Here is a 15,426-nt window from a genome sequence, read left to right on the forward strand (position 1 = left end):
CCAGATTCTAATGTGTTAGTGGGTTTTGGGTGATCCAGATACTCACAGCCATAAAGCTTTAAAATTTCTTGGTTCATAAAAGTCTATTGTTTTGTCTAAAAAACATGATCCAAGGGTCGTTTGCTAACAAAACGACCATGATGAACATGTCAGATTGAGTAAAAAATGACTCTCATCATGAGATTTCAATTAGATTGTACATAGAAATGATTGTAGAAAGTATGTTCCTCTATATGTATGTATGTATGTATGTATGTATGTATGTATGTATATATGTATGTAATCATGGGGTGCTTGAGGAGCGCCTATGCCCACCTGGCAGAAACTATGAGTGGCATAGTTTATTTGATAGGATTCATACCTTGGATCATGTCTGAACATCAAAATACGATTTTTGAAGTCATGTAATAATGGTACATTGTGGGTCATTGAACTTCGAAGATCTTGAAAACCTAGATGTTCGTTACAATCATATATCCAACTTGTTTTCTACTGAAAAATGTTTGGTCATATCTGTAGGGTTTGATAAAAAAGTCAAATTTATGAAATATATAGCCTTGTGGATATAGGTGGATCTGGAGCACCCTATCATTACTATGTGTGTAGGCTTTTGTGGATTTTGCAAGATCTAATTATGTTTTGACCTTTTCGGTTTTTAATTTTCATCTTAAATAGGGATATATGTTTTTTCTGGGATGCATGTGTGTAGGCTTTTGTGGATTTTGCAAGATCTGATTATGTTTTGACCTATTTGATTTTTAATCTTGCATCTTAAATAGGGATATTTTTTTCTGGGATGTGGCATGTTTTGTGAAGAGTCAATAATCCGCATGCTGATTGTTTATTTTGTTGGTTGTAACTGTTCCTTTTTCCTTTTCTTCTTTTTGAATGCTATTTCCTTTAGGTATATTATACTGACATGCTTTTCATTATGTTGCATAAAGAGTGGTTTCATGGAGACGCCTTAGGAGTTACAACTGAAAATATAATTAACTTGCTTGGTTTCAAGTGCTACAAGTGCTGCAAGAGGAACAGTCCTGTATGCCCGTACGCCAAGGAGACAACACAAGAAGATGCATCTCTTCAGTCCACCTGCACAGAATCGAAGACCAGGGACATTTTATCTGATGATGACATGCTGCTGAGTGACTTTTGTAAAAAACCAAGACTTCTTCCAGCTGAAGATTGTCAAGGTTTATGCACGATGATTACACGTGAGCAAATGCCAGTTACTAATCTAGGTCCCTGTGAGACTCTTAGTCTTGATGTGGGTGTCCAAGCAGAAGAAAGCATGGCATCATTAGAATGAAAAGAAGAGGCAGTTTAGAAGCCCACTGTTAACTGCTGACAGCAGGTGTTGCTTTAAGGTTGCAATAGATTTCACCGGTAGCACTGGCAACATAAGAGCCGTGAGTACAAAATAAGGGGGTCAGTCTCTGCATTTTCTAGCTGCCCTTTTTCATTTAGTGGAAGAAGAAGCTCCTAAAAGGCCATGCAAAAAGTTTCTAGGATTTTTAAGCGGTTAAAATCAGCAAGAGAGTTTGTAGCATGGTAGAGTGGTTAGTACTTAGGGAACTCTCATTGCCATGAAGAATATCTCTTGATCGTTTTCCATTGGCCTTCACGTGGAACTGTTGGTATTAAGGCGTGCTGTTTGGTATTTAGTGTGATTAGGATTTAGGCCATTGATCTCAATTGAGCCATTATGCAGTCTGCATGATTGTTACTCCGTAGTCTTGTCCGCTCACTGTTTCTTTCCACAAGTAATATTGGGCTTATTTGTCAGTTGAAATGATACAGTAATGGATGCTGCTTGTATGGTTTAAGTATTCACCTCAACTGCTCCAGCCCCAAACCTGTTTTGGCAATGATTAGTATGCCATTATGTTCTTGATTCTCATAATCATGATCTTCTTATTTGGTGCTCATCTGGAGATGGAGTTTTAACATGCACACGGAAGATTTTCCTGATTGGAAGACATCACAAACAATGTGGGATATGCTGAACATTTGAATTGAAGTTCATACCATTAGATAAGAAGGTTGATACTTTGTTGTGTATGCCTCTCTCTCTCTCTCTCTCTCTCTGTGTGTGTGTGTGTGTATGTGTGTGTGTTTTGAAATGCTGACAATTTGATGACAAGTTTGAGAAAAGCACATCAGTATCAGTTTTTTGGTTTTACCTTGTTAATTCTTATATTTGGCTAATCTTACAGTGAACTTGGGAATCTGAAAGGATATCCTTGGTAAAGCATATGTTATGTATTCTGCATATCTTGGAGAAAATCATATGTTATGCAGTTCACTGGGATTTGTAGAAGACACACATGGAAGATATGCTGCAAAACATACTGCTGCCCTAATCACCTTGGAGTCCAGCAAGTGTTGAAATTGATCTCCACTGGTAAATGTTCATTTCTATCACATCATGCATCTAAATTTTTGTGTTTTCTGCAATGTCTTGCAGTTTGTTGCTTCATATTGTGATCATGGTTATTGGTTATTGCACATGAGTATGCTTGACATCATAATGGGGGTTTGTGAAAGACTGGAACAAGGGTGCAGTATTGCCACTTGCTTTTCCTACTTTTGTGAACTATGCTCCCATTCATTATATTATGTTTTTGCCATTGTCTGAGCAAATTTAACTAGACATTCCATTTGTCATTTATATGTATTGGCTGTTGTGCACATGCATAGAAACATATGTTCAGAATTTGTAAATTAGAGCATCAAAGTTGCCTAGCTCTTGGAAAAAAATTCCAAAACATTATGAAGGATACATTCATTTTTTAAATTATAATAAAATAACGCTACTTTCATGCAGGCCTAATACTTTTTTTATCATTCCTAACCATAACTAAGACCATCTACGCAAAAAGAAAATGAAACTCTTAATAAAGGATGACCCAAATACAAAAAATATTGAAGTAAATTCTCCTTGTGCCTGAGTTGAATGAATGTTGTATATAAGGCTCAAGTATTTTGGAACTTATTAGGAAATGGTATTAAAACCTGCATAACAGCCAAACTAGATGTATAAACAACTAGAAAAAGGACATGAAATTTCAGAAAGCACATCCTGTGGTGATGGAGAGGACCAAAGGGAAAGATGAGTTAAAGAAATGGGAAAAAGGAACATAAACAGTGGTTTCAGTGTAGTTAATATCAATGTAGGAAATACTATATAGAATTGTGGTTTTTAAGTTATATTTAAAAAGGTTTGGTAACATCTCTAGCCAATGACAATTATTAAAAAGTGTCTCATAGATCCTTTTGAGAGTGAGTTGCCTGCAGTTGTTTTACTTATCTTTTGCCAAATGCATATGCACTATGCATCATTTTAAGTGGGTGTCTATTGGCTATCCATGTTTTTCATGTCATGCATCTTGCACATTTCCTCTATGTAAATGTCCTTGTCAGCATGTTGCAGTCATTTTAAACCTACTATTTATGTATGCATGCATGCAGAATGCACGTTCAATGTGTGATCTATTATCTTGCATGAAATACGTGTTTTTGTTCCAGACTGTTTCGCTCGCATACTGATTTTGACAGAAATTTTGTATAGATTGCATATAAACTGTGCTTATACTGTGTAAGATGTATTTTCAAAATAAACTGCAATATAAACACAGACAAGCCACACGGATGACTCAAACAGACCAAGCAAATGTTACTGGACATCTTACACTGGGACAACACATTTTGTGTTAATTGGCTTATATGGGGTCCATTCTGCACGTATGCATATCTGACGTTGAATGTTTCAATACACACACATGTACACATGCTTGTTATTTTTGAGACTCAGCTTAAGCTGAAGATATCTGTTCCTTGGCTAGAACTTTTCATTAGTTAGATTTGTAATTCTCATCTCAAACCTAATTTATTTTTGGTTTGATGGTCGGTGATTGCTTTAAATTACTGTTACAAATTTCATTTTCTTCATTTAGTTCAAACTGAAGTCCAAATTCGTTTCAATTGAATTAAGACTTTATCCTGATTGTTTCAGACATGACCTTGTCATTTGGAATTGCAGATTAAAGAACTTTATGCTCTATGTTGGACCCAGTGTCATATTTTGGTAGGTTCAAATGTTTATAATTCAATATCAGGAACCATGTAATGGAGTGTTTTGCTCCACGAGAGCTCCAAGAATGCTCTAGCTGGAGTCTTGCTTCTGATACTCTAATTTCCAGAAAAAGAACCAGATGCAGCTGTGCAGTGTAACCAGAAGAAAGAAACCTAGTGACAGCCAGATTACAGAGTGATGGCCTGTGCAATTTGTTGATGCTGAGCATCCATGCTTGTAGTTTTATAGAGAACGTCAAAAGCTGTTTTTGATATTCTAGAGTATATGAAAGAAGTCTGCAAAGGCGACTTCCAATTGATGTGGGGTATTCATTTACAATTCATCTCCCCACCTATTCATTCATATTGTAAATTCTCGGTATTATTAGAAAGATGGTCTTCAACACCTACCTCTCTCTCTCACACACATCTAATGGTATAGGATCAATGTATTGAGTACTGGTAATCAAACGTAACTGCTCATGACTCGGCTTGGTTCAGCTCATCGCATACTTGTTCATGTTCGGTTCACTAGCAGCTCGTTTATCTCAAGCCAGTTGAGCTTGCCAGGCTTGGTTTGTGTAAGCCAGTTAAGCCAGTTGATACATCAAATTGCGAGACCCTATGGATGTGAATTTGTTGGAGTCCAACCCCTGGATTGTATTTTTCTGACAAAAAAATACTCTAGCTTACTCGATCTGACCCTATGGGTTCTGTTTGACTCATCTCATTCACGGTCTAGACAAGCTTGAGCCCAGCTCGGCTAAATACAAGCACAAGCCAAGTCATGAGCTCAGTCCACTGGTAAATGAGCTGCGCCTGAAACATGATTTGTTCAGTTCGTTCAGTTTGTTTGCCAGCCCTACTATTGAGGTCTCTAACTCAACAAATGGCAGTGTTTGGAAAATGTAAGAGGTTTTGGTGGGTAGTTTGAGTTAGAACTAGTTATATCCAGGCACTAGGAATTGACACTAAACTGGCTCACTTGTGGCAGATTGAAGTCACCCATGTCGATATAATCGCACATTTGGCCGTCTACCTAGCAAGACGGTTCATTCCAAACTAGGATCCAAGTAGTGTATTTGACAACCAAACGGGATATTTGAGGATGATATCCGACCATGATCATTTTTTTTGAAGGGCAAGCTGGGGTTAGGCAGACCCCCACCAGTTACTATTCAACATACCACTGGGGTTTGAACCTGCAACGTTCCACCACAAGGAGACGTGCACTGATAGCTCCTACCAACCACGTGGAGCCCCCGTTGGTGACCCATGATCATTTCCTCATGCGTTGTTCTCAGGCCAAAACCATTCCCGCCAAGTACGGTGTTGGGATGGCAGCACGAAGTCCTCTTGTAAGTCTGCATTGTTTAGATCCAATTCATGTGCAGATGAAATCCCTGTTATCAGGTAGCAGAATGCTATCAGATGGAAATGAATGGAGCAGCGACGCAATTATGCATTGTAAATTAGAGTTTCTATAGCCAAATTGAGAGAGAGAGACTATGTAGGTCAAGTTTGTGTTACTCTCTAGGACCAGTGAATTTCATGAGCGTTTATTTCCACCAAACACACATGCATGAACTTTGTTTACGAGCTACCCTGGCAAAATATGCATGACGATGTAAACATCTGTCCCGTTCATAATAGAAAGGGAAGTATGGAGATTTAAGAACAGAGTAGAGTTGGCATTATCATTTTGCTTGTGGGTGCGAAGCTATGAAGTCAACAGCAACACTGATGGAATCAATCTTGTCTGCTTCATTGTCTGGAATTTCAAACCCGAACTCCTCTTCGAGCGCCATGACAATTTCAACTGCATCCAAACTGTCAAGGCCGAGATCATTCTGGAAATGGGATGTTGGAGTTACCTGCTCAGGAACATGATACATCATTTTTGCAAGTTGTAAAATGCAGATATAAAAAACATAAGGTAGCTGGATCAACAACAGCAAGAAATAATCATTCTTAACGATGTTATTCTTATTATCTATGCCTATGGTATTAAGATATGTTTAACGCTCATAATACTCACAGTAGCAGGCCTCGGATGCACAAATTATGGCCAAGTGTCCTGGCATGTAACAAGTAGATGCACAAAACTGAGTGCAAAACAAGCACACAATTTAAATTGTTTCTTCATTTCTTAATTCAGACACAAGTACCTTTTTTATTCTTAAAAAAAATTATGATTATCGCCGACCCCAATTGTTTTGGGATGAAGGCGTAGTTGTTGTTGTTTGTTGTGCCTGGTTGTTTGTTCTTTTGAAAGGCACTGAGGAAACTACAAAGTAAGGACTCCAACTCCAAAAGCAGGTTCAACGTCAATAAGGGATATCAAGTGCCAGCTACAATGTTCACACTCGCTTAGTACAAAGCAAAGTGTACCACATTCATAAAAGCTGGCACTTCTCTTATGAAAAATAATAAGATACAAAAAAGACAAAATTGATATAATTTCAGAAATTGCATATAAAATTTCTAAATAGTAAGCATCAGCAATATCATAGATAACTGCATATAGAACAAATTTTAAAAAATATATATAATTTCAGAGGCATCTAAAATTATAAACATGGACTTAAGCAATAAAACTATAACTAATTACATATATCCCACGTGCAAGGGTTCTAATGATTGACAGATTCTGGCCCCTGACGCAATTAAAAACACAAAAACTGTTTAATGGATCGAAAGCTAAGTAAAGAGTAAGCATGCACACACAGCAAAGAAGAGCCAAGAAATCATAGAGGGGCATAGGAAACTTCCTAGAAAGTTCAATCCTGCAACTGGGGGAGAAGTCTTTTGAGGAACTTAATAAACCTTGAATTCAGTTACCATAGAAATACACAAGTTCTGGAGGATATTGTAATCCAATTCCAAGAGGAACTGAGGTTTGAGCACTTGCAGAGACATACTGCAAGAAAAGCAAGTCGTCGAAACTCTTATTCACTAATATTCGTGGTCCTTGGTTTTCCCATTAGCTTTCTTTATAATGGCATACAAAGTTCACTAAACTGACAGACAATATCTACTTGGATTTCTTTTCTATCATGTTCATTGACTGTGACCTCTGATCATCGTGGGCAGCTATGAAAATTAACCAAACTATGCCATGTTTTTGTCACTTCACTCTTAAATGATACTATATGCAGCCATATTGACCACCTTTTGCCATCATTGCAAATCAATTTGGATGGTGTATGATGGTAAGTCAAAAATTCTAATTGAATGTTATAGATTGTAAGTTAATACTAGATGCTGTTGGTGTATTTGACAAGACTGGTAACTATAACTTAGATTCACCATTCCCATGTTGAATCTATACATGCTAGGATATAACAAAATGTTGATTGTACCTTATTGATACTTGACATTTGAATATGTTCCCCCAAACAAAACACCAATTGTACTTCCACGGCCCGAATTTCATGATTTGGAGTTGAAATTCAATCTGCCTATAGCTAAAATTCTTTTTTTTCTTTTTCACATTTTCACTTGTACCTTAACTTACGCCTCAGACATCCAACAGGTTTCTACTTTACTCAAAACAACCCAATCACACTTCCTAAGTTTTGTGTCTTTTACAAGAAAGATAAAATGAATAGATAGAGACATGGGAACATCTACTCCTATGATTGCATAATTATTGACAGATTCTGCACAACTCATGAAGCTGTATAAACAGGATAAAATGAAACCATTATGTACTAGGTTATGGGCTAAATTTGCATATGCAATAGTTTATGTAACTTTTGCCAGATCAAAATTAATGATAAGCATGTGCTATCTGCATAGAATATCCAATCATAAACATCAGAGGACTGAAGAGTGAAGAGGCAACAAGTTGGATAATAGCACTTTGAAGGCAACGATTTTTTTTTCTTTTCTTTTGTTGAAATCAAGATTGAGCTGCCGATCCAAAAAATAAAACTAATTCAAAGAAAATCAACATTGAGCCTTGACCTCCTTTTGCCGGTTCACGCCTTGACCTTATGTACAATATGCAATTGTAATATCATCAAGTAAAAAATGGGCTGTTACAGGTGCAGACACATGCACTTGAACACAAGAGACACACACACAGTCCTATTCTTCTGCATCTGAGATTCTCTCAATTTTAAATTCACAAACTCTAAACATAAGGAAAGTGAATTAGAAATGTTATCCTAATACAAAACAAATCTCATAACTATTACCAACATAAAGATAATGCAAACTAAACCCCCTTGAAACGGTTAGCAGTTACTGAACCAATATCGAATTGTCAAGGAGAGGCCTGGACCATCCTAAAAATGAATATGCAGTCCAATAGTCATAACAAATCTAGAAGGTTTCACTGAAATGGGTTATAACACATAAATTGGAGTGATAGGTGAAAAGTGTAAAATTGTCTACGAAGAGACAATACGCATACAAGCACAAATACTTTATAAAAGAAGTGCACGAAGGCACTCTCACAACACTTGAACAAAATACGCAAAAAGCGTATAAATAATAAACATGCAATAATGCATGTATTTCATAAATAAAAGCAAGTGCTTGAGACTCTCAAGCTTAGAAAATACAAGGGGGGAACACCCCTATTTATACAAATGTTAGAAGGTGTAAAGGGGGGGCTCCCAAAGGAGTCGTTGGGAGCCCCCAACGGTCACATTTGTGACCGTTGGGGGGCCCCAACGACTCTATTGGGGGACCCCCAATGCACATAAAAGAAATCAAAAAATAAAAAGAAAAAAAAGAAATTACAAAAGTAAAAAAATAAAAAGAAAATTACAGCATATTCTAAAAGTGAATATGCGCAAAACAGGAAATGACAGAAATGCCCTTTCGGGTAAAAATATATAAATATATATGTTTATATATATAAAGATATATGTACATATAATATATTATATGTAAATATATCTCTATGTATATAAATATATATATTTATATTTACAATGATTTTAGGAGCTACATTTTAACACCCCCCCTCAAACTTACGGTGTGATAACCGCAAGTTTGTCAAGAAGGAAATGAAATCTGGGCGAACATAGAACTTTTGTGAAGAAGTCGGCAAGTTGATACTCAGATGTCACATATGGCAGATCAATGACCTTCTTCAAGTATTCCTCTCGGACATAATGACAATCCATCTCTATATGCTTTGTTCGCTCGTGAAATGTGTGGTTCTTGGCAATGTAGATGACACTTTTATTGTCACAGCATAGCTTTGTTGGTTCTTTGACAACTACTCCCATATCTTCCAAAAGACGTCGAATCCATACTATTTCCATGGTGGTAGATGCCATGGCTCTGTATTCGGCTTCAGTGGATGATAAGGAGACCTTCTGTTGCTTTTTACATCGCCACGAGATCAAGGATTCTCCTAAAAAAATACAAAAACCAGTGGTGGAGTGACAGTTACTAGGGTCACCTCCCCAATCTGAGTCAGTATAAGCAAGCAATTTTAATTCAGAAGAAGAGGATAGGAATACTCCCTTATTCACCGTTCCCTTCAAGTATCTGATGATGCGAAGTACAGCACCCATATGGACGGTTGTAGGAGCATGTTGAAACTGACTGGCGATGTGTATAGCATGTGACAAATCGGGTCGAATAATGCTAAGATACATTAAAGAACCTACCAACTGTCTGTAGGGAGTAGGATCAGTTAGAGGAACACTGTCGTCAATCTTCATTTTGGCTCCCACAACTTCAGGAGTTTCACATACTTTGTCATCAGAAATCCCTGATCTGTCAATAATCTCACAAGCAAGTTTAGACTGAGATAGAAAATAACCACGTTGCGAATAGGCAACCTCAATTCCAAGAAAATATGTCAGAAAACCTAAAGTCTGACATCTCAAATTTTGAAGTCAAGACGGACTTAATACCCTTGACTCCTTGAATATCATCACCTGTAATTAACATGTCATCAACATATAATAACAATATTACAATCCCTGCTTTAGATTTTCTAGTAAATAGAGCAGTATCAGTATAACATCAGGAGAAACCATTTTCCAGCATTACACTGGTAAACCTGTCATACCAGGCTTTGGGGGCCTGCTTCAAACCATAAAGAGCCTTTCGAAGATGAAGTACTTTATCTTTAGGAATCTTCATGCCAGGTGGGGCTTCCATATACACCTCTTCGTTAAGGTCGCCATTTAGAAAAGCATTTTTCACATCCATTTGAAAAATATTCCAATTTTTAATAGATGCAATAGTAATGAGACATCTAACTGTAACCATTCGGGCTACAGGAGCAAAAGTTTCTTCATAATCAATTCCATATTCTTGCCCATACCCTTTAGCAACTAAGCGAGCTTTATACCTTTCTAGAGATCCGTCGCTCTTAGTTTTAACTTTAAACACCCATCGACAACCTATAGTTTTCTTTCCTATGGGTAGAGTTTGGAAATCCCAAGTTTCAGCCCTTTTTAGAGGGCTAAGTTCTTTTTGCATGGCTTCTTGCCATTCTATACATTTTTTAGCTTCTTCAAAATTTCTTGGCTCAAAATAAGAGTGAATGGCACTAAGACAAGCCCTATACCGAGGTGAAAAAGAATCAAAAGAGACAAAATGAGTTGGCGCTCTCCTATTCCTCTCAGATCTTCGGTGATCGAGAGTAGGAGCAAGCTCACTATATTGGTCAATGGCACTTCTAAAGGTGTCTTGGTTTCTACGGGAGTAGATTATCGGTTCACTTGAAATTCTATTTTCTTGATCGTTGAGAAGGTTATGTTCTTCAACATCACCATCATTTTCCTCATCGTGATCATCATCACTAGATATATCATCATTACTAGCCAATAAATCAAAAAAGAATGAGTAATCAAAATTTTCTTGTTGAGAAACATTTTTCTCAAATCCACTCTCATTTTCTAAAAACGTTACATTTCTAGAAACATATAACTTGTCATCTCGAAGATCATAGCAACGAAACCCTTTTTGAGTTTCGAAATAACCAAGAAAGGCGCAGGGGATAGCTTTGGGAGAGAGCTTGTCATTTTTATCTGTAAGTATAAAACATTTACACCCAAAAACACGTAAAATATTATAATCAGGTTCAAGCTTATATAAGATCTCAAAAGGGGATATTTTTCCTAATATCCTAGATGGTAAGCGATTTATCAGATAAACAGAAGCGAGAGCTGCTTCAGCCCAAAAATTTTTAGGAATGTTTTGAGAAATAAGCAGGGTCCTAATGGTCTCAATGATGTGCCTATGTTTTCTTTCGGCCAACCCATTCTGTTGAGGGGTTTTAGGACAAGACCTTTGGTGAATAATACCGTGATCCTCAAGATATGTTTTAAATTGGTTGGAGAGATATTCTCCTCCAGAATCACTTCTAAAAATCTTTATATTACTGTTGAATTGATTCTTGATCATTGAGTGAAAGGTTTTAAAACATGTAAAAACTTCATGTTTGTACTTAAGGAAATAGATCCATGAATACCTGGAGAAATCATCAACAAAAATAACATAGTAAGAAAAGCCTCCTTTTGAAACAACAAGTGCGGGTCCCCAAACATCGGAATGGACAATTTCGAAGGTTTTAGATGAGAACATAGTTCTTTGCTCAAACGGTAAACTTTGCATTTTTCCGAGAATACAATCATTACAAGAAAGTGAACTTTTACATAGATCTTTTGCAAAATGTAAATAAGATAACTTGGTAACATTAGGATGACCAAGTCTTTTGTGCCATATGTTTATATCTTTGTTCTGGGCAACATTACAAAATGATTTTGGAACTTGAAGAAATTCCATATAGTATAAGTCTCCTTTTCTAAAGCCTTCCCCAATCAATTTCCCGGACCGACGATCCTGTATTAAGCATTTGTCACATGAAAATTTAATATCGCATCCAAGGTCCGAGAGTTGAGAAACAGAGAGAAGATTTAAATTAAGTTTATGTATAAATCTAATTTTTGGAATGAAAAAACCTTGAGTTTCAAAATTACCTATTCCTTTAATTTCAAGAGAGGTTCCATCCGCAGTGAAAACAAAGGATGGAGAAACGTTTTTTGAAAAATCGGAAAGTGAAAACATGTTTGGGGACATATGAAAAGATGCACCTGAGTCCAAAAGCCAAGAGACTTTACCTGGAATGGAAGAGGTAGACACGGCGGCACCGGATGTAGCTCCCTTGAGAAGAGGTTGAAGGGCTTCCACTATTTGATTTAATGAGTGACCCACTTGATGATGCCTCTTCCTTTTGTGGAACACCCGTGGTGGCCATAGCGAGAAGCCTCTTCCATTTAGGACAAACGGACTTGATATGCCCCGGTTCCTTACAAAAGTGACAAATAGTCTTGCTATAGTCCCTCTTTCCTCTTTGTCCACCATCTCCTCCTTGATTTTGGAATTTGAAATGGGGAGGACGATAGGTCTTTACATTATTTCCGGGTCTTGATACGGCATTGACTTCATTGTTTTCTTCATGATTACAAGGAACCATAAGAACACTTGATCCTTGTTTACACAAACTCATACGAGTCTCTTCACCACTTAGTTTGGTGAGAACATCTTCAAGAGAGGGAGGAGTAAATGATGAGAGGAGTGATGACCTTATTTGCTCAAATTCCGGTCTCAACCCATTCAAAAAGTTGAAGAAACGATCTTCTTCAAGTTGCTTGTGGCGAAGTTCAATTGCCTCTCCACTCCATTTTGGTTCAAGCATAGAAAGCTTATCTCAAATAGAGGAAAGATCGGCAAAATATTCCCTAATAGACATTTCACCTTGAGTAAGGGAGAGGGCCTTCTTTTGAAGGTAATACTTATGGGAAAGATCTCTTGATGTATACATTTTCTCGAGATAATGCCAAGCTTCCGATGCTTTTTTGAATTTGATAATGTTGGCATTAATCTTTGTTTCGACGGATGCGAAGAACCAAGAAAGAATCTTGAAGTTCTTCATTTCCCATTCGTCGTGCTTCTTGGAGTATTCTTCAAGAGCTTTGGTCCTTTCCTCTCCCTCAAGAATCTTGATTTCACCACCGTCCATTATGGTTATCTTGGGTTCCGGTTCCGGAATTGTTCCTTGCACATAACCCGACAATCCTTTTCCTTTTATGTGGGCCTCCATATTCCCGACCCAAATATGATAGTTGGACCCATTCAACTTGAAGCCAAGGGCAAAGTGAGACTCTTTCTCACCCATTAATGCGTAAAGAGAAGGAAAAAAAAGGCGTACCAATACAATGTTTCAACTTCTCGTTTGCACAAGATCCTTCTAAAATATTGGAGAAGCAAGATCCACCACTTCAATCTCTAAAGATCCGAAGGCACGGTTTTCGAGGCACTCGAACAAGGGAGGATCCCACGATCTTCAATCACCAACCGAGCTCTGATACCATGTAAAATTGTCTACGAAGAGACAATACGCATACAAGCACAAATACTTTATAAAAGAAGTGCACGAAGGCACTCTCACAACACTGAACAAAATACGCAAAAAGCGTATAAATAATAAACATGCAATAATGCATGTATTTCATAAATAAAAGCAAGTGCTTGAGACTCTCAAGCTTAGAAAATACAAGGGGGGAACACCCCTATTTATACAAATGTTAGAAGGTGCAAAGGGGGGGGCTCCCAAAGGAGTCGTTGGGGGCCCCCAACGACTCTATTGGGGGACCCCCAATGCACATAAAAGAAATCAAAAAATAAAAAGAAAAAAAAGAAATTACAAAAGTAAAAAAATAAAAAGAAAATTACAGCATATTCTAAAAGTGAATATGCGCAAAACAGGAAATGACAGAAATGCCCTTTAGGGTAAAAATATATAAATATATATGTTTATATATATAGAGATATATGTACATATAATATATTATATGTAAATATATCTCTATGTATATAAATATATATATTTATATTTACAATGATTTTAGGAGCTACATTTTAACAAAAAGGATGCACGATCCAGATGATAACTCATTTCCCCACCAGGACCAGATGAATGTATTAGTTGAATTATTGAAATCACAAGTGAGTGAGATTCTAGATGATGTAACAAAAGGGAGGCTTGGGAAATACGTTGGCTTCTATGGGGGCCATGTGAGATCCACTATAAGAAGCTTTTGAGCTAGCTTCTCATCTCAGCAGCTGAGCGTTCACAAAAGAATCTGACATCCTGAACAATAGTTGTTTGAAGGTTTTTTCTAGGTGAAACAGTCCTTTGTTTTTTTTTCTCTGAAAGCTGTGACTGACCTCTCAGTGGTGGATTGCTTCAAGAAACATCATCTACTCCTGAATTTTCCTTTGGAAAACACCCGGGACTTGAATGAATTCACATCGAACAAGGATCCAACTTACTCATCAGTTAAATCATAAGCCAAAATTCGTTTGTAATCCTTAAATGGTTTTTCACCATTCAGAGAGAAAACTCGTGGTGGATTTCTAGAAATTCATCACACTTGATCTTAACAAGAACAATTTTTTTTATTCATAACAAGCTATACATTATTCAAGGAATCAACTTAAAGAAGGCTCATATTGTCATTGATTTTTTGCTCTAAATTTATGAATTTGGTATTTTTAGTTAAGTTGTTTTAGTTGGGATTGTGATTGATCATTGTTCATAATGAGGACAAATATCAAACTTTTTTTTTGACAGTCAATCAAAGTGCAGGGGAGAAGAAAAGGAAGAAAAAGGAGGAAGAGAAGAAGAGGAAGAAAAAGAAGAGAAAGAAGAAAGAGGAGAAAAGGAAGAAAGAGAAGGAAGAAGAAAGGCGAAGAGGAAGAATAAGGAGAGAGAGAGAGAGAGTACAGTTCTTCATCTTCTTCTCCGCATCACCTTCGAGAGAGAGAGAGAGAGAGAGAGAGGACTGATGAGGGACAAAAGCCTCTTTTCGTCCTCTCCTCCAATCAGAGTGCAGGGGAGAAGAAAAAGGAGGAAGAGAAGAAGAAGAAGAAGAAGAAGAAGAAGAAGAAGAGGAAGAAAGAGAAGAGAAAGAAGAAAGAGGAGAAAAAGAAGAGAAGGAAGAAGAAAAGCGAAGAGGAAGAATAAGGAGAGAGAGAGAGTACCGTTCTTCATCTTCTTCTCCGCATCACCTTCTCGAGAGAGAGAGAGAGAGAGAGAGAGAGAGGACTGATGAGGGACAAAAGCCCCTTTTCGTCATCTCCTCCTTATGTGTCCACCCCCAGCTCACTTAAACAAAAAAAAAAAGCATCCCCTCCTCCCCCATTCCAAAAATTTCAAATCAACCCCCTAATCATTTAACATAAGAACCTTTGTATTCAAGACTTTTTTTTTCAAATCTTTGGTATGGACCTTAATATCAATCCACACCCTATCCAAATCCAAACTTATATATATAGCCGTGTCCCCATACCCATATTTTTTGAAATTTC

The 15,426-nt window shown here is 37.2% G+C and overlaps 2 protein-coding genes across 3 annotated transcripts in view; one reads left to right on the top strand and one right to left on the bottom strand.

Annotated features, from left to right (window-relative positions):
- LOC149819979 (DDT domain-containing protein PTM-like) overlaps window positions 1-4,393 on the top strand; it is a 33,219-nt gene extending 28,826 nt beyond the window's left edge. The window contains exons 9-11 of one of the 2 annotated variants that reach the window (XM_089983171.1): window positions 945-2,058; window positions 2,217-2,404; window positions 4,043-4,393. In XM_089983171.1, coding sequence (XP_089839297.1) covers window positions 945-1,309 — 365 coding nt within the window. In that variant the 3' untranslated portion in view covers window positions 1,310-2,058; window positions 2,217-2,404; window positions 4,043-4,393. The remainder of the gene's footprint in view (window positions 1-944; window positions 2,059-2,216; window positions 2,405-4,042) is intronic. The other variant, XM_089983172.1, reaches the window with a different exon arrangement.
- A 1,142-nt stretch (window positions 4,394-5,535) lies between these two features.
- Window positions 5,536-15,426, bottom strand: part of LOC149819980 (acyl carrier protein 2, mitochondrial-like) — a 52,213-nt gene continuing 42,322 nt past the window's right edge. The window contains exon 2 of the mRNA XM_089982971.1: window positions 5,536-5,948. Coding sequence (XP_089839097.1) covers window positions 5,772-5,948 — 177 coding nt within the window. The 3' untranslated portion in view covers window positions 5,536-5,771. The remainder of the gene's footprint in view (window positions 5,949-15,426) is intronic.

This window comes from Nuphar pumila, chromosome 12 (assembly GCF_984573655.1).
Source record: "Nuphar pumila chromosome 12, dmNupPumi1.hap1.1, whole genome shotgun sequence".
In the NCBI taxonomy this organism is placed as follows: Eukaryota; Viridiplantae; Streptophyta; class Magnoliopsida; order Nymphaeales; family Nymphaeaceae; genus Nuphar; species Nuphar pumila.